Genomic DNA, 20,248 nt, shown 5'->3' with positions numbered 1-20,248 from the left:
CTCCAAAGGTAGAACATATCAATGAACACAACACACAATTTTGAGTGGTCTTCATCAATATCAAATTTTATCTATTATCAATGTGTGTGATAAGATTTATTAAGATGAAAAGATAACATTTTTTTTAACATCTAATTTTAAATTTGGATAAAGTTGTTTATATTTAAAGTAAAAGTTATAAATATTAAATCTCATTATAATTGGTAAAATCAATTTTACATAAACATGAAACTTATAAATTTTAAATAAATATGAAACTTTATTTTATTTTATTTTTGGAATTTCGTTTTATGTAAATAATTTTTCTAAATTCTTTTATGCTTTGAAAAATTAAAATTTAAAAATACATATTTTAATTAGGAGAGAATATATGTGATTGTGGGGAAACAAATTTTACATTAATTTTTTGAAATATATATGTTCTGACGTTTTGTTTTGAAAGATCATTCATTTTTAATAATTAATTTTGTCGACCAAATCCTAGCGATGTGATTAATCGAAAGACCTATATCAAAATTATGGATCACAAAAGTCTTAGGTCTAAAACTAATTTTCTCGTTTCATAGTGAATTTAATGAAAATTTGGAAAACACTTCACCCATCTTTAAGGATATAAAGCTGAACTGAAGATGGTGAAGTATTCACTCAAAAGTTAGAGCATATCCATGAACACAACACACAATTTTGAGAAGTCTTCATAATATCAAATTTTATTGTGTTATAAGAGATTTAATAAGATGAAAATATAACATTTATCTTTTTTTAGATAACATCTAATTTTAAATTTAGATAAATTTATTTATATTTAAAGTAAAAATTATAAATATTAAATCTCATTATAATTGGTAAAATCAATTTTAGATAAACATGAAACTTATAAATTTTAGATAAATATGAAACTTTTAACTTTATTTTATTTTATTTTTGGAATTTAGTTTTATGTAAATAAATTTTCTAAATTCTTTTATACTTTGAAAAATCAGAATTTAAAAATATATATTTTAATTAGGAGAGAATATACGTTGGTGGGAAAATATTTTTACATTAATTTTTGTAATAAACATGTTCAGATGTTTTAGTTTTGAAAGATTATTCCATAATGAATTATAAAAAGTATTTCCCTAAAAACCATGCGTTTCGAACCAACCAGTGTGGTTCATCATCAAGATGATGAACCACAATGGTTGATGCGTTTCGAACCAACTAGTGTGGTTCATCATCAGGACCAGATGATGAACCAACTAGTGTGGTTCATCATCAGGACCAGATGATAAACCACAATGGTTGGTTCGCAATGCTTTGCTAAAAAAATAATTTGTTATGTGATTTTTACTGAAAAACTTTTCGTAATAAATTATTCATTCTTAATAACAAAACTCATCATACTTGTAATCAGATAAAAAAATATGCCAATTATTCTTCCCAATCACTCAAAGTAAACTTAATCAAAATATATTATATCAATTTATTTTATTATATAATAATCAATTAATTAAATAAAAGAAATATATAATGAAAATTCAATTTAAATAAATTAACTAAAATACAGTGTAAAATATAACCACAAATACAACCAAATATAAAATATAATCACAAATAATGCTAAATAAAATAAAGGAATGAAAAATTAAAAGAAAACATCGTAAGACTACCAATAAGTCACAAAAGGATCACATGAAAACATTCTTAAATTATTTTATAAGCAGAGGCTCTAAGAATTTTCACAACTAGAGGCTACTAATAAATCACAAGGTCACATGCAAACATTCTCAAAAATTTCCATAACAACTCATTAAAGTGGTTGTTCATAACCAAATCCCTTCCTTGCATGTAAGTGATAGGAGATGAATGATTACATAGAAGCATCCATTTGGAGTTTTTTTTAGCAACCACCCATTGTAAAGAAAGTCTCCGTTACCAACAACGAATTCTTTAAAAAAAGAATGAAAATAATCAAACTAGAATATTCGGCATCAATTCAAAGTGGGACTCAAACTAACCCAGAGATAGACTCTAATTGAAGCAAGGTTGTGGCAGTATATGCTGGTATCCTTATATTCTCGGAAGCTGCTCTGGCGTATATTAGGGTTAGGGATGCACGAAAAACAAAAATTGAAAATATCCCGAACCGCGGTTGTTCAATTATATACGTGTTTCCTGCTCATGCATTACCATTAATCGACGCCCAGAGGCACCATTTTAAAGCCGTCCTCACGCGATTCGAACAGCAGCTCAATCGAACAGGTTGGTACGAGATTCGTTGTGTGCAATTTTCAAATAGAGGTCCTTTTTAGCTGTGAATTACTCGATTCTGAGGATAACAATTTTGCAGAAAAGCTTGCGATTTTTGGCGGGGAGGGTTTTGGGTCGGAATAAGGGTAGGAATTAGGTATTTTGAAATCGACCCCAATTTTAGGTGTATTTTCTTATTCTCGGTGCATTTTTATTCGAGGTTTCTGGAGGACCCGCCACTTTTGGTTCGTCTGACGGCTATAAGGCTGTGGTCTCGTTTTGTGTCCAAAGCAGGGCCGTGGGTGTTGTTTCCGGTTTCGTGTTCGTATCGATATTTGAAGGAGGGAAGCCTGATGGGTTGAAGGATTCAGGGCAGCCGTGCAATCAATGTAGTTCTGGTGAAAGTTGCCAAAATTGGGGGCCGACTTGCGTATGAAACAGAGAAAGTTTGTAGATTTGGGCTTACAGTCAAGGTCTCGAAGAATTCTGCTGCTCTACAACCCAAACCCTAGTGAGTATTTTTGACGCAAGCTGCGATTGCTTTTAGTTTAAATTTCTATTGGTCTTGTGACCTGTTGGTGAGCTTTGACACAAGCAGTCCATCAGAGTTAAGAGGATTCCAGGGCACAATAATCCATTTATTTTAATCGTGGATAGCCATTAAAGACGGCAGGGATGCAGACTAAAGCGGCCGCTGAAGGGCGGCTTCATTCGGGCCCTACAGGCCGAGTGAGTGTTGTGGTGGAGGGTGGGATTTCGCCGCAGAGGGCACAGTTGGCTGGCCCTACAGAGTCTTTGAATAGCTCAGACCAGCTCCAGCATGGTGATGTAGACAGAGGTGTGAAAAGGTTTGTGAGGCAATCGGTACAGCATTCGCAGATTGGTACAAATATTTCACAGCTTTTAGCAGGAGGTGTTGCAGGTGCTGTCAGCAAGACCTGCACTGCTCCATTGGCTCGGCTTACCATTCTGTTTCAGGTTTGTAAATGATTGCGTGATTCATATGGAGGTTATTTTTTCAATGGACTTTGAAAATCATAGCTACCAGCTTTTGTTTTACCGCAATAAAAACTTAATTATTCGATTCAAAAGAAAAAATACAATATTTTCCTGCAGCCCTCCCAGCTCACTCGTTCGCTTTATAAGCTAGAAACATAGGCCTATTTTCATTATTATTCTCTTTCGAGAGAATTAGAGAGCTTACAATGGGGTCAATTGAATGGTGGTAAAATGTTACCGAGACTAATAAAGCATTATTTGAAGATGCTAGCAGCATGTAGGTTTAATGGTGCCAATATTTAAATTTTCATTTTAACTCTAACCTCGCAGTTTGAACTATGGATACTATATCTATTATTATAATTATAATTATTATTATTGGTTAGGCGGGTGGGACTATTCACAGGTTCCAGTGAGCCGGCGACCTTGACCTTAACACACCTAGGGGTGTCTTAACCGTACACCAAAACACTGTATTCAAAGTAATCATTGTCTTCAAAGTTCTGTGGGCTGGATATTATTATTATAATACTGTGATTTACGTATACGTTTCTTTTTAAGATTATGTGTAAGTTTCTGAATTTCTGAATAATGTATAGTTTTTATATGCTTCATGTTTCTGAACCTCTTTTCTCTAACTTTTGAACTTCTTCCAAATCCAGATGTTTCAAGCCCTCCCTCTTATCAAAACCTACTGAACTTTTTGAACCTGCTAACTATGGTGAAAACCATCATTGAAAATAATTAGTTTCCCCCTTTTTAACCTTTCAACTTTTTTGAAACTTGTAACTATTGTGAAAACTATCAATTTTCTTCTACATTTTTCTTTTTCCTTCTCTTTTTTATTTTGTTCTTTTTTTCTTTAAATATTTAATTATTTTAATTAATTAATTTTTTGATAACTTGGAATGGAAGCAGGAAACCCAGAAGTATTTCTTCACATTTCGTGGATGGTAAACTAAACCTACTGGGTAACCTTTGGTCCTGATTATGGGGCCTCAACTTAAGGGAATGGAAGAGAGTTGAACCTGTAATCAATAACAACTAACAACAATATCAAGGAAGTTCATTTATGGCTCTAGACCACGTGAGCTAACCCTTGGGGTTATCTACGGGTTTAAATATGTGATAGAAGTTTTTTAGGTTACGATAAAACTAGGTGGTTCAAGATCAAGCCCATGATAAAACACTGACAACACACCTTAATAAAATGCTGACTTACACTTTTGGTACATATTTTAAAGTCAATGTTGTTGACAAAGGTTCCTCCCGCATAGTACTAATTATATGGCATAATAGAATGCACAATATGGAAGAGAGTTGAACCTGTAACCAATAACAACTAACAACAATATCAAGGAAGTTCATTTTTGGCTCTAGACCATGTGAGCTAACCCTTTCGGTTATCTACAGGTTTAAATATGTGATAGAATTTTTCTAGGTTACGATAAAACTAGGTGGTTCAAGATCAAGCCCATAATAAAACACTCACCACACACCTTAATAAAATGTTGCCTTACACTTCTGGTAAATATTTTGAAGTTAGTGTTGTTGACAACGGTTCCTCCCGCATATATGGCATAATAGAGTGCACAATAATTAACTTGTGCAGATGTTTATCATGTTATGGCCATTCAAATTTAAATGCTTTCCCTCAAATATAACCTGCCTTTCCCCTTTTGGGAGTTTTATTGTGGTGTCTCATTGGCGGAGGAAGAAATTTTCGAATCTTGAATTATTAATATTTCGTTGCACAATCTAAGGGATATATATAGTGTAGTTTTCTCTGCAACTAAACTAGCAGGTACACCATCAAGCAAATAAGGGGTTGTGTGCCCTATTTATCAACAAAATGATGTATAGTTAATGAGAAGGATAGATTCTCATATTTGGGAACTTAAAATTTAAATGTGTGTTATGTATGCTTCCTAGTGTTATCAGAACACATGATGCTCTGGTTTAGGGTTTTGGAGAGGAAATCGCTGGTGCTGTCTCTAATCGGCTTTGTGTGAAATTGGCTATAAAGCACTGAACTGGCCAATTTTGTAGGGCATGGGTAGAAATCATCATAACTCAAATAAAAAAGGTGAAAAAATTAAAAGGCTATCCCTAGTGGTTAATGGTAATGAAAGTTGAGATCCTCCTTTATCTTTCCTTTCCTATTCTTTTACATAAATATTTATTATTTAACATTAACATTGTAGGTTTTAAACGTGTACAGTTAATTGCTACAAGCAAATTTTTAATGAAATAGAAACACACACATTAACATAGGTGTTTTACCTTGGAAACACAAACCATGAAAACGAAAAATATTTTTTCAGTATATTCGTTTTTGTAGTATTACAATGCAATATATATCACGTGGCATCCATAAAATGGCAATCTATTTACCTTGGATTCAAATACAATCATGCTTCCTTAACCGAAACTACAAAACCATGGGCTAAACGACTGTACCCCACAAAAGCATTGAAAGCAAAAGCATGTGTCCAAAATCGCCAAAAACAGATGCAAAAGTTGCCTTTTTTAAATTCAATTAAATTTCTAGGCAAAAATGTGTGTTATGTATGCTTCTTAGTGTTATCAGAACCCATGTTGTTCTGGGTCAGGGTTTTGGACAAGAAAATAATTGGTGACGTATTTTGAATTGAGTGGTTTTGTGTGGAATTCGTTATAAAGGTTGAATTGGCCATTTTTGTATGGCATGGGTAGAGATCACCAAAACTCGAATAAAGAAAGAAATGAAAGAAATAAAATAAAAAATAAACAAAATAAGGAAAAGCATAAAAACTAACCCTAATAATTAATGCTGATGAAAGTTGAGATTCTCCTTTATTTTTCCTTTCCTATTCTTTTACATAAATGTTTGACATTACAATTGTAGGTTTTAACCATGTACAATTAATTGCTGCAAATAGATTCTTAATAAAATAGAAAGATGCAATGACAAACACACACAGGTATTTTACTCTGTAAACCCTGTTAAAATTGGCAACTAGGGCCAAACTCCATGTGGGTCATCTTATTCGCGGCTGATAATATTTTTATTAGATTCCTCATGTTGAGAGGTGTAGGATTGATCTAAAGATCATCCGATTTCGATAAGTATTTATGGAGATATGAATTTATTTTGATTATGGAATAATTATCAAGCCGACCAACAACTCATGTAGGTTCAGAAGCCCAACAGTCGCATCTATTCAATCATCAACAGTTTTGTATAAATACAGGAGATCTTTTCCTCATTTGGACTCACTCATCTCATCACATCTCTCTCTCTCTCTCTCTCTTGCGCAAAAAGGAGGCTCTTCTCCTACTTGTAGAAAGAGACTCTTCTCTCACACGTGTGGAAGGAAGGACACAGATTTAGGGCTGCAACTGCAGATCCAAAGTTTGACCAACGTTGACCATCAGTCTCCCTCTCAGAACTACGTTGTAGGTGAATCTGGATCTTCTCTGAAGGCCACATTTTTTGGTGAAGGAATCAAGCCGATTTGACGGTCGGTTTGCAAGATATTGTCTGCCCTAGTTGAGGGCTGATCTAGGGTTTGCTGCTGTTGATGTAAATTAGATTTATGTACTATTTCTCTCTGTTGAATTAATGAAGATAAAAAAAGATTTGATCAAAGGGTTTCCCCATATTGGGGTTTGTTCTTGGCTAGCCGCCACATCTTGTGTCTCTTGTCTTGGCTTGTTTTCTGTCGATCGTTTAATGTTCTATCTGCACTTTACTTAATGTACATGTGATTGCTAATCTGTGGATAATAATAAGAAAAAGAAGTAAACTGCTTTAAGCATAGAACATACCATAAATTAACATGGAATCGGAGCTGAGGTGAAGACAAAGCTCGAGCAAGAGCAAGAGCAATCACTGAAGAGAAGATTGGCAAAGCTATCGTAAAAGAACTATGGGGTCCTCAACACTGTTCCCTGCCGAAGACAAGCTCTGTGAGAAAGATGATTATCATGGATGGAAGATGTCTCTCGATCTAACCTTAGAAGATCAAGGAGTGTTGGACCATGTAAGAGGTAATATTGTTGAACCTCCATCAAATGCACCTGCTGCTGCCAGAAACAAATGGAAAACCGGTGAAGTCAAAACAAAGAAGATCATCTAGGACTCTATCGACAAGCGCTTGGTGGCCTACATCTCCGACCTGAACACCTCCAAGGAAATCTACGATAGACTGGTGAGTTTATTTAAAGTTAATGATGCAAATCAAGTCTCGTTTCTTAGAAATAAGCTGAAGGAAATTAAGAAGGGCAAAGATGAGAGTATGCAAGCATACTTCTTAAGAATCACCGAGATCAAGAACAATCTCCTATCTATTGGGGAAATTATTACTGATAGGGAAATGGCACTTACGACTCTTGGAGGATTACCATCCGAATGGTACGTGTTCAGGACTACTCTTCTTAACAATAACGTAATTCCTGATTTCGAGTAATTAATGGCAAGATGCATTCAAAAAGAAACAAGGATAGAAGAGCAAGAAATGCCCATGCCTAAAGGTCCTCCTGTTGCCTTTTCTTCTCATGCTAAGAAAATAAATAATTTCGGGACTAAATAAAAAAGAAAGGCTGGACCTAAGGGTGGAAGAAAAGGACGATGTGACATTTGCGATAAAGCAGGTCACTATGTAAGGGAGAGCCTTGATAGAAGGGACTCACACGGGGACGATGATTAAAATCCTTCTCATGGCAATCAAAGGAATGGCAAATTTAATAGCAAAGGTAAAAGGAGTGCTGGAAATCAAGGAAGAGGACAACCATTCAAGAAGGCTAGAAATTCCAGGATGTATTATATGTACCTGACGTAAAAAAAGAACCTGGTGTCCATCTCGACAATGGAAGACAAAGGCTACAAGGTGACCTTCAGCAATGGCAAGGTACGTGTATGGAAAAACAATGTTAAAGATGTCTTTACTCTTGGGTTTCGAGTTGATTCATTATATCAGGTCGGTGGAAGTCCGCTAGGTGTCATGTCTTGTGACACATCTCTTCAGTCCGAACTTTGGCATCAGAGGTTTGCCCACCTTCATTATAAAGCTCTACTCGATGTAAGACAAATGGTGACAGGGATGCCCGAATTCCAAGTAGAGAAAGAAGGTGTATGTCCGGGATGTGCCGAAGGAAAGCTCAAAAGGGGACCATTCCCCTCAAGCCAAAGCAAGACCTCCGATATATTACTGTTGGTTGACATATCTAGTATGATGCCTGTGAACTCCTTGGGAGGATATTCATATTATCTTACTTTTACAGATGACTATTCTCGAAAGACTTGGATATACTTCTTGAAAAAGAAGGATGAAGTGTTCTCTTGGTTTCGACACTTCAAAGCCTTGATCGAGAATCAAACCGAAAAGAAGATCAAGATCTTAAGCACTGATAATGGGACTGAATGTGAATCTAACGAGTTTCATGACTTTTGTAAGACGCTAGCATTAAGAGGGAGACTACTACACCATATACTCCTGGACAGAACGGTGTGGCGGAAAGGAAGAACTGTAAGATTGTGGAAGCTGTTCGTGCCATGCTCCATGATTAAAGACTTCCGAAGTTTCTATGGGCCGAAGCTGCAAACACTACTGTATATGTACAAAACCGATGCCCTCATCAAGCATTGGGTTCCAAGACCCCTGGAGAAATGTTCACCTGTAAGAAACCTGACGTATCTCACTTTAGAATTTTTGGAAGCCCTGTATATTTTCATGTGCCGAAAGAGAAAAGAAATAAATTGGGTGCATCTGGAAAGAAAGGAATCTTCGTGGGCTATGGTGAAAATACTAAGGGCTATAGAATCTATGTAGCCGGTCAAAGGGAATTCATGATTAGTCATGATGTCACCTTTGATGAAGATATGGCTCTCAGCAAGGTGGGCAATCTTCCGACTTCGAGGAGCTTTGAAGAACCCAACACCAGGGAACCGAGAGAAAAGGATGATGAAACAATGCCTGATGTGGAAGAACCCATGGATCCTATTGATCCACCTGAGCCTTCCTCTTCTAAGAAGAGGCCTTCTTGGCTTAGGGGGCTACTCGATGATGCTGAAGGGCACATTGCACCCTGAGGAACCTTCTGTGAAAGTAAGAAACCTAACAGGTATCAGGTATACTTGACCATCATGAGCATGATCATACAAAATAAACCTTCGTCATTCTCTGATGCCGTCAAGCATCAAGTATGGAAGGTATGGAAGGATGCTATGACCGAAGAATATGAGTCTATTATGAAGAATGATGTCTGGGAAGTAGTTCCCAGACCTCAGGACAAGACAATTGTCACTTTTAAATGGCTTTACAAGATAAATCATGCAGCAGATGGAAGTACGGAAAAGTACAAGGCTCGTTTTGTTGCTCGTGTCTTCTCCCAGAAGGAAGGTATAGACTATGACGAGATATTTGCACCTGTTGCCAGAGATACCACCATCCGCTCGATCATAGCCCTTGCGGCTTCACAAGGATGGAACCTACATCAAATGGATGTCAAGACCGTGTTCTTGCATGATTCGATCAAAGAAGAGTTCTACGTGGAGCAACCCAAAGGATTTGAGTTGTATGATCAAAAATCTCATGTATGCAGGTTGAAGAAGGCTCTCTATGGGTTGAAGCAAGCACCCCGAGCATGGTATGAGAGGATCGATAACTACTTGATGAAGCTGGAATTCACTAGGAGTGAAGCTGATCCTAATCTTTACTTTAAGGTTGAAGATGACAAGCCTCTCATACTGGTGCTGTATGTGGATGACCTCTTTCTAATAGGTGCAGACCCTCTCATTCACAAATGTAAGAGGGAGTTGGCTTTTGAATTTGAAATGAAAGACCTAGGACTGATGCACTATTTCCTAGGATTTGAAGTGTGGCAGAAGCCAGGGGAAATTTTCCTATCTCAAGTAAAATATGTGGTGAAGATATTGGAAAGATTCGGTATGGTGGACTGCAAGCCTGTAACTACCTCGATGGAGCTTGACTTCAAGAAGTTAAGTGGTAGTGTTGTTGGTCCTGTTTTACAAAATGCCATCGAGTATCAGCAACTCGTCGGAGCATTAATGTTCTTAGTGAACTCTCGTCCAGATATATGCTTTGCAATCAACACATTAAGTCAACATATGGTTGAAACTCACCACATACATATGATTGGTGCCAAGAATCTGTTAAGATATCTTCGTGGCACAATTACATATGGGTTAAGATACACTATCGAAGATATGAGACTACTTGGATACATTGATGCTGATTGGGCAGGCAGTGTGGTGGATCGTAAGAGCACTTCCAGGTGTTGTTTCTCCTTGGGATCTACTTCGATATGCTGGATGAGTAGGAAGCAAAAGTCAATGGGTTTGACCACCGCCGAGTTAGAGTATATTGCTGCTAGTATGGCCTACTGTGAGGCAGTCTAGTTGCGAAAGCTCTTTAGTGAGCTGTTTCTCCTTGGGATCTGCTTCAATATCCTGGATGAGCAGGAAGCAAAAGTCGGTGGCTTTGAGCACCGTCGAGGCAGAGTATATTGTTGCTAGTATGGCCTATTGTGAGGCAGTCTGGTTGCGAAAGCTCTTCAATGAGCTGTTTGGATTTACATTGGATACCATCGTGATCCTATGTGACAACCAGAGTGGGATTCGTTTGTCAGAGAATCCTGTATTTCATGATCGCTCCAAGCATATCAATATCAAGTATCACTATATTCGAGATATGGTGTAGTGGGGAGCTATAAGGCTCCAACATATCGGTACAAATGAACATCTCGTCGACATTCTGACAAAGCCCCTAGGAAAGGTCAAATTTTTGACTTTCCGAGAACGACTTGGTGTCGTTCAAAAACCCTCTGATGAGGGTCCTGTATGATGTATTGAGCTCTGGGAGCTCTGGGGGGCGCGAGGTACTTCTTGGAGTGACATATGACCACAGGGTGACTCACCATCCCCTGGTGGTATATGTGTTCTCCATGACGACTGTGTAGCAGGATGATTAGTTCTCCTGTGAGGTCTGGATGATGTGTTCTCCATGATGACTGTGTAGCAGGATGATTAGTTCTCCTGTGAGGTTTGGATGATGTGTTCTCCATGACGATTGTGTAGTAGGATGATTAATTCTCCTGCATGATGTGTTCTCCATGACGATTGTGTAGTAGGATGATTAGTTCTCTTGTGAGGAATGTATGATGTGTTCTCCATGACGATTGTGTAGCAGGATGATTAATTCTCCTGTGAGGTCTGGATGATGTGTTCTCCATGGCGATTGTGGACAGGATGATTCGTTCTCCTGTGGACAAGATGATTCGCTCTTTTGTGGGACAAGATGATTCGCTCTCTTGTGGGACCGGATGATTCGCTCTCCTGTGGACAGGATTGATTAGTTCTCCTGTCGAGGCATCTTACCCATGTAGTCTGGGACTCATGGGAAGTACCTCTCATCTGATCAATGAGCAGGGAAATGCGGATAGGGACCATAGTAGTACCGATGGACGCATCGCTATATCTACTGTACTCCCTATGCTAGGATGACCTTCATTGATTTGGGATCAATGATATTGGTCTGGGACCAATGGTAGGAGTTGTACCCACTATGACACCGACTTCGGGTCGGTTGAGGACTGGTTTGGGACCAGTGGTACACACTTTGAGACTGACTTTGAGTCAGTGGAGGATGGTATGATACATCCTCGATCATTTCTTCTTCTTCTTCACAATTCGGACAAAGCAGAGCAGAGCAGGGCAGAACAAAACAGAGCAGAGCAGGTAGAATAGAGCAGAGCAAAGCAGGGGTCAAGCTGTACAGGGCAGTGCATTTGATGGATGAATAGTAGTGTCTGATAGACGAATTGCAGATGGAGTTCTCCCTAGTTGAGAGGGAGTGTTAAAATTGGCAACTAGGGCCAAACTCCATGTGGGTCATCTTATTCATGGCTGATAATATTTTTATTAGATTCCTCACGTCGAGAGGTGTAGGATTGATCTAAAGATCATTCGATTTCGATAATTATTTATGGAGATATGAATTTATTTTGATTATGGAATAATTATCAAGCCGACCAGCAACTCATGTAGGCTCAAAAGCCCAACAATCGCATCTATTGAATCATCAACAGTTGTGTATAAATACAGGAGGTCTTTTCCTCATTTGGACTCACTCATCTCATCACATCTCCATCTCTCTCCTACGCAGAAAAGAGGCTCTTCTCCTACTGCGTAGAAAGAGACTCTTCTCTCACACGTGGAAGGAAGGACGCAGATTTAGGGCTGCAATTGCAGATCCAAAGTTTGACCAGCATTGACCATCAGTCTCCCTCTCAAAACTGCGTTGTAGGTGAATCTGGATCTTCTCTGAAGGCCGCATTTTTTGGTGAAGGAATCAAGTCGATCCGACGGTTGGTTTGCAAGATATTGTCTGCCCTAGTTGAGGGCTGATCTAGGGTTTGCTGCTGCTGATGTAAATCAGATTTATGTACTATTTCTCTTTGCTGAATTACTGAAGATAAAAGAAGGTTTGATCAAAGGGTTCCCCATATTGGGGTTTGTCCTTGGCTAGCCGCCACATCTTGTGTCTCTTGTCTTGGCTTGTTTTCTATTGATCGTTTAATGTTCTATCTGCACTTTACTTAATGTACATGTGATTGCTAATTTGTGGATAATAATAAGAAAAGGAAGTAAACTGCTCTAAGCATAGAACATACCATAAATTAACAAACCCAAACCATGAAAATCAAAAACATTTTTCAGTATGTTCATTTTTATAGTATTACAATACAAGATATATACCTTATGGCATCCATAAACCGCCGATCCATTTACTTTGGATTAGAATACAATTGTGGTTCCTTAACTGAAACTGCAAAATAATGGGATAAATGACCATACACCACAAAAGCGCTAAAATAAAAAACCATGTGTCAAAAATCACCAAAAATAGATGTAAAAAGCTGCCTTCTTTTTGGTAATTTAATTTAATTTAATTTTCGGGGGGCATTGTTTTTTGTTTTGTTTTGTTAATTTAATTTAATTTCTAGGGGGCATTGCTCCTGAACCCCAATGTAGGGGGTAGAAGGGGCCTTTTGCCCCTTGTGAACCCATTGAGAGGGGGCCTGACGACCACCCTGAACAAGGGGGGATGCCCCCCCTCTCCGGCAAAATGTGCAACACTTAGAGGTTGTTGTGTAAAGAAAATATAAGTTATAACATTTGGATTTGATATCAAGAAAGTAGAATTTTTGCCCCTTTCAAAATTTAGCAGACTCAGTGATTTTTAGGATTTCAAGATTGGTTGGATTGCAATGTTTGTGTTGGATTCTATCAGGTCTAAGGGTATGGAATTGGTGTTTAATCAAGAGCACTAAGCCCCACATGTACCTTTGATGTTTGGTCACGACCTTATTTCCTCTTTTACCCAGCGCTTGACAACATCTCTTGTATTCACATAGCTATCAGCGGCATAAAAGAGTGAGTCCACGCGCTTCACCGGCTCGAGCAAGTGATACATCTGTTGAAAGTCTCCTGCCATATGTTGTTAATATAGTAGGAATATAGCATTGGCAATGTATGTTATTTAACTTATGCATATGCTTATGAACTACTTTGTTTGCATTTGTATGAATCCTGTTGAAGGTGTGTTGTTGGATTAACTCATCACTTTAACTTGTGGACTATTCTGCATTTTAGCTTGTGATGTCATTTCACTCGCGTGTTCCTTTCAAGCTGCGTACTATTACATGCTTCCAATGGGTGCACTTTTTTCCCCTCCGTGTGTTAGAACCTTTATGCATCGCACTTGACTCTCCACAGGGTCACACACTTACTCTCACCCGAAGTTATCTTCCCTCTCCGCGTTTCCGTAGTCAACTCCAAACATTGTGAACTCTAGTTGGGACTTCATATCGGGGAGATCCCTTGAATGTTGGCGGGTCCAGCATTGCCAAAAGGTTCAAAGATTGGTGCTATAATGTTATTTTGGTTCTATGCACCCTTGCTATATTATGAAAAACTTCACATATTTGTGTATGATGGATTGGATTAGTATGGATGCACATGAAAAATATATGTTTTTCCAAAATTTGAATACGTATTTTTGGGTCCACTGCCTTTTAGGTCTGGCTTTTTTCCGATTCTTGACTGGTTCAGGCTTTTTGGCCGACCAGTTTGATGACTGGTCTGGTTCGATAAATATGATGCTTCCTTCTATATTATTGGTGACAAATGGATATAATTATTGTTCATTGTTGCAACTTAATATCAATCCTTTTTTGGCACATTTTTTTCTACAATTTAGACATCCTCTTCACCTTGGATGATGTACCTTTCTTGTTGAGACCGCATAACATTCCCTTACTAATGACTACATTTCAGTTGTTGCAAATATAATAAGCTGACATTTATGTTTCATTTATCACCCAGGTGGTACGATCGGCAAATTAAGTTAAGGTAGAGTATCCAGTGTAATGAAATGCATGTGGGTGAGAAGGCAATGCAATATATGAATAAAACGTCTGAAGTTTATATAGCACTGAAACCTAATTAAGTCGTTCTTCAAATCTGCCTAATGTGTCTTTTAGTTACTAGGGAAATTACAAATCAAAATCTCTCTTTATTGAAATTGGAAATTAATGTAGTGAATTTTGAGTGTTTTTATTTTTGGCAGGAATTTATTTATTTCCTTTTATATCCACTTTTCGAGAGAGAATCCTAATTACTCTTTGCTCTTTTTTTGTTTTTTTGTTTTGGTTTTTTGTTCTTTAAATTTATGTTTGCCATTTGATGCATGCGATGTTGATCTTTTGCCTTCCAGATAAGTAATGATCAGATTTTCTTTCCCCAGGTTCAAGGCATGCACTCTGATGGTGCGTGTTTGCATAAAGCAAGTATTTTCCGTGAAGCATCCCGGATTGCTTCTGAAGAAGGAGTCAGAGCTTTTTGGAGGGGAAATTTGGTCACAATTGCTCATCGACTTCCTTATTCATCCATTAGTTTTTACACGTATGAGAAATACAAATCAGTGAGTATTGATCTCATGGAATTGAATTTCATTTGAAAATGAAGTGTTTTGCATGATGGAATGACATTTGGCATAGTGAGAGTGATTTTAGATTTGTGACAAAACCGTGAATTTTTGTTTGATACATGATATGCTTAATGAGTTTTTATTTTTCAGATTATGCAGTCACTGCCTGGCATGGAAAAACATAGAGAGAATCTTAGCACAGACCTTTGTATTCGTTTATTAGGTGGTGGTGCCGCAGGAGTAACAGCTGCATCAATCACGTATCCATTGGATCTTGTGAGGACTCGGTTAGCAGCACAGGTGATTTTATTTGAATTAATTTGGACACTGTACTGCCCCCCTTTTTTGTGTTACTTATCATTTATCCTAGTTATTGGGAATGTAATATTCCATTCTTGTATTAGCTCAAACTCATATCCGATGGAGTGGATTGTCATTCTTGATTAATGTCTAGTACAGAAGATTTGCCGTTCAGTATTTTTACTATTTCTCAATTTGTTTGACTCCACTGACAGATATTCAAAACTTTGCTAAAAGTGTTAGGGTCTGCAGATGTACGCTTCCCGATTATGTACCGTAGTTATAGATTTTTAATGATAAAATATGTGACACATGGCTATAGATAAGACAGATGGCCATGGTAACTATATCATCTTTTAATTTTGAATCAGACATCCACTAAGAGGATTTTTATGGGAAGCAGGATTGTTGTGACTCGTGAGAGTAGTCATCCATTAATGGTCAAATATCTTCTTTTTTTTTTCTTATAATTCACAGACAAATGTCTTATTTTTTTTCTGACATTAAATTTTCTTATAATTTACAGACAAATGTCTTGTACTATAGAGGTATTACACATGCCCTCTATACCATTTGCAGAGATGAAGGCATCAAGGGGTTGTACAAAGGCCTTGGACCAACTTTATTGGTTAGTATGGCATACATTATATATACTGCTGCTATTGAATGAAGCTGTCACTGAAGAGAAAAATTTCTCTATTGTTTATAATCTTCTTTGGAAAAACAGTCATTTTTTGAAGTGCTATTCTGATTATGGTCTTTTGCACAATGCCAGGGAGTTGGACCTAATATAGCTATTAGCTTCTGTGTTTATGAGAGCCTTAAATCTGCTTGGGAGTATGAGAGGTGTGTAGGGGATTTATGTACTCTTGTTTTATAAAAGATGATTGTGTTGGAAAATTGCTTTCTCAAACATTTCTCCTCTACTTTATCATGCTTAAAGTGAACGCTCTTATGTTTCAGACCTCAGGATTCACCTATTGCGGTTAGCTTGGCATGTGGTAGCCTTTCAGGTGTTGCATCCTCAACAGGTAAAAGAATTAGGATCCAGTCAAAATAATCATTGCCTTCCAATGCCTTTTTCTTCCTGATCTCGATGTAGGGATTTTCAAATCCATATAATTTGACGAAAGTTTGAAGGAGGGTGATATTGAACCAATCTTCTATGAAAGTTTGAATGATAAAAGCAGACACTTTATTTTACTGGACATTTTACAAATGCTTACACACATTATTCCATTTGTACTTTTAATGTAGTCATTTGCTGCCACTGAAGCCAGGTGCATACTAATTTTTTAAATATTGCAGCAACATTTCCACTTGATTTGGTGAGGAGAAGAATGCAGCTGGAAGGTGCAGGTGGACGTGCTCGTGTCTACAACACGGGACTTCTTGGCACATTCAGACAGATAGTCCGAACAGAAGGATGGGCTCGTCTATACAGGGGAATTCTTCCAGAGTACCTCAAAGTTGTTCCAAGTGTTGGTATTGTGTTTATGACTTACGAAATCATGAAAGTGCTTCTCACTGAAAGGCATTCGAAGGAATAAATATTATTCCCAGGCTGGCCTCCTGCACCGTCTAAAGAGGATGATCAGATATCTTGTAGTCCTAATATATTTTACATTCGAGGTATATAAAATTCTTTACCAGGCTTTATATTAGAGATCTGTCAGTTGTACATTGGAAAGATGTATTTGTATGCTCGAGGGTGAATCTTTCAAGTAATCTGCTTATGGCATGCACCCCTTCGAATCTCTGAATATAATAGTATACTAACTTGACATGACATGTTGTTCCTCCTTGGATGGACAAGTTTTGGGCTGTCAACGGACAGCAACCGATTTTTTTTCATGGATGGCAAGCAATGCCACTTATTTTATGGTTTTCAATTTTGAGATTATTACATTTGATGATTTGACACAAGGCAGTCATCAGGTGTTGTTCGATGCGTGAACAATGGCACATGCTGCCTGGCTAATTGTAAAGTAAAAGAATATGTCATTTGCCAAAGGTAAAAATAGTATGGACTTGCAGCATAAAGTGTCGACTGTGCAGTTTATGGCATATTTTGAAAGTTAATAGGGCTATGATTATTGGTACAATGATCTCATTCCTTATTGTACACTAGATTTGTAATAGAAGAACAATGCAGTTCTGAAATGTATGACCACAAACTGCCAAATTATATGATTTTGGAAATTGCCTCGTGAAGCTGTAATTTTTTTTCGGAGTTTTAGCAATCTTACTTTCCTCTTGTAGAGGATATAATGAAGTTGGGGAGAATGACATCATTTTTTCCAGTCTTACTTTTCTATGCCGGAGATATGTTGTAGTGGGGGAGGAGGATGACATGTAATTGAATTGGTGAAAATGACATTTCCTCTGTCTTTTTCATGTATAGGGGAGAATGTTATGTAATTGAGATAGGCAGATGACATAATTTTTCCATTTTTACTTCTCATATAGGAGATATAATGTCATAGGGAAGAATGACATCACTGTGTTTATTCTGCTTGTTTGACTATTATCAGAAAGATCAATTTTTTTTTTCTTCTTAAATTTTTCCAGGTCTCTATTACAGGGTAAATATCATATGAGCTATAAGCATATCAGTACCCTATAACACTACGGAACTTGCCCAAATATTTGAGGTTTGGGTGTAGGATGGTATCATTAACAGCATTGGCATATACCATATCCACATTACTGTAGAGAATAAAAGCTGTGAACAGATACACTGATTTTCAAACTGATACCGATCTGCTAGAGGGACCTGGATGCCATTTATTGGGACTGGTATGTGTAGCTTTTAATATTTAAATCAGAAATATTTATTCTGATTGACGGAGTATGTTGTATCTGTCGAAATTCGTTTGGCCCATCCTTGTATTTGTGGATTTGATCTGAAATAATTGTGAGTGGATTTGATCTGAAATAATTGTGATTTCTAAGAGTGAGGGTGCTCAAAACTTGGATGATTGTAAGTACCAAAAACTTGCCACTATGTAGTCTTTGATTCGTGTGTATATATTATTACTCATGTTAAGAGTGAGGGTGCTCAAAACTTGGATGATTGTAAGTACCAAAAACTTGCCACTATGTAGTCTTTGATTCGTGTGTATATATCATTACTCATGCCATTACAAGTATAAATTCCACCGTGGTTACGGTCCAATCTTTATGAAGATTCATAAAGATATTAACGATGGCATCAACCAAATGCATAATCTTATATTTACGGTCCTATCTTTATGAAGATTCATACAGATATTACTATGGCATCAACTAAATGCATAATCGTATGGTTGATGCACTCGTAAATAAACATATACAAAGTAACATCTATTTTTTCGGGGCAATAAGTAGATTGATATTACAGTTGATATTAACGATGGCATCAACCAAATGCACAATCTTATCTTTACGGTCCTATATTTATGAAGATTCATGCAGATATTAACTATGATTCATGCAGATATTAACTATGGCATCAACTAAATGCATAATCGTATGGTTGATGCACTCGTAAATAAACATATAGAAAGTAACATCTATTTTTTCGAGGCAATAAGTAGATTGATATTACAGTTGATATTAACGATGGCATCAACCAAATGCATAATCTTGTCTTTACGGTCCTATCTTTATGAAGATTCATACAGATATTAACTATGGCATCAACTAAATGCATAATCCTATGGTTGATGCACTCGTAAATAAACATATACAAAGTAACATCTATTTTTTCGAGGCAATAAGTAGATTGATATTACAGTTAACGCGTAGTCTAAACAACCTACAATTCGCCTGGATAACAATAGAAATTTTCGTATGATAATTTCGCTCTGATAACAATAGAAATTTGGGTATGATTTTCTTTGGCCAGATTTTTTGAAAATCTGGTAAAAAAATTTGGATTATAGCTGTCAAGCTTTATTATTTATTATTTATTATTTTGGGTGTCCAGGGGTTCTTGATGATGCTGAATCCATTTCCACCATACAAAAAACAATTAATTTAAAGACTAATTGGATTTCTTGATTTTTTTCCCACCCGATTCTAATGAGAAATTAAATTGTGATCGAAATTTATCATCCGAACAAAAACGCATTATTATCTATTATATACACAACGATACGTCCTCTTAGGACATTTGTCATGGTCACGTCATTCATAACACAAGCGATGGTGAAAATAATAAAGAATCGAGTACTTTCGTGGAAGCCATTGCTCTTGAGGTTAGAAACCTTAAAACAAATTTGGGGGCCTGGATTGGTCTCATCCCACCTCCCATGAAACTTACCCCAATACCTATAACCTAATGCATTCGAGGCGGAGGGCCGTGTCGTTGTTGCGTAGGAGGGAATGGCGGCGATGCAATTGACGTTAAACTTCCCGCGGATGAGAGTAAGTCATGTGTGGTTAATTTTTTTGTTATCGGATGGGAGTCGCAAGTCATCTGTGGTGAACTCTTTTGTCATTTCAGAGGGTTTGGCATTAAGTTGCGGAGATTTTGTTGTCTGTTTGACTTCGATCGAAAAGTGGGAGGATTTGCTCGTTACATTTTGTTGTCTTCTTGACTTCGATCGAAAAGTGGCGATCTATGGTGCTTTATTTCAGCTAATGTTTGAAGTTGCTTAGTTTGTGTCTTGTTGTTTTGAATTTAATGTACTTCGTGTTCAATGGCTGGTCTTTATAGAGCCTTGTGTAGGAGGTATTCT

General features: G+C 37.2%; 1 protein-coding gene across 4 annotated transcripts; it reads left to right on the top strand.

Moving 5' to 3' along the window:
• Positions 1-2,061: 2,061 nt before the first annotated feature.
• On the top strand, positions 2,062-17,759 carry LOC149147827 (uncharacterized). Of its 4 annotated transcripts, XM_089440619.1 has the most exons (9): positions 2,062-2,244; positions 2,333-2,389; positions 2,527-3,210; positions 15,042-15,218; positions 15,375-15,524; positions 16,051-16,152; positions 16,300-16,370; positions 16,488-16,555; positions 16,833-17,759. In XM_089440619.1, exons 3-9 carry the CDS (start codon positions 2,908-2,910, stop codon positions 17,072-17,074), a joined length of 1,113 nt encoding a protein of 370 aa, XP_089296745.1. In that variant the 5' UTR covers positions 2,062-2,244; positions 2,333-2,389; positions 2,527-2,907; the 3' UTR covers positions 17,075-17,759. The 4 variants fall into 4 exon arrangements, with proteins under 4 accessions (XP_089296745.1, XP_089296746.1, XP_089296747.1 ...); XM_089440620.1 differs by lacking the exon at positions 2,333-2,389; XM_089440621.1 differs by lacking the exon at positions 2,062-2,244 and having other exon boundaries at positions 2,251-2,389.
• The last annotated feature ends 2,489 nt before the right edge of the window (positions 17,760-20,248 follow it).

Source organism: Pinus tabuliformis, chromosome 9 (assembly GCF_031772625.1).
Source record: "Pinus tabuliformis cultivar Carrire ecotype Pingquan chromosome 9, CPIR1, whole genome shotgun sequence".
In the NCBI taxonomy this organism is placed as follows: Eukaryota; Viridiplantae; Streptophyta; class Pinopsida; order Pinales; family Pinaceae; genus Pinus; species Pinus tabuliformis.
The sequence above is the reverse complement of the archived record's forward strand: the minus strand, read 5'-3'. Positions and strand labels throughout refer to the sequence as shown.

What these genes read in the sequence shown, in the direction of transcription:
- LOC149147827 (XM_089440620.1), top strand. Translation starts at nt 2,908, where the DNA reads ATGCAGACTAAAGCGGCCGCTGAAGGGCGGCTTCATTCGGGCCCTACA. An exon ending in CGTATGAGAAATACAAATCA is followed by an intron (nt 15,219 to 15,374) that starts GTGAGTATTGAT and finishes TTTATTTTTCAG; the next exon opens with ATTATGCAGTCACTGCCTGG. An exon ending in TCTGCTTGGGAGTATGAGAG is followed by an intron (nt 16,371 to 16,487) that starts GTGTGTAGGGGA and finishes CTTATGTTTCAG; the next exon opens with ACCTCAGGATTCACCTATTG.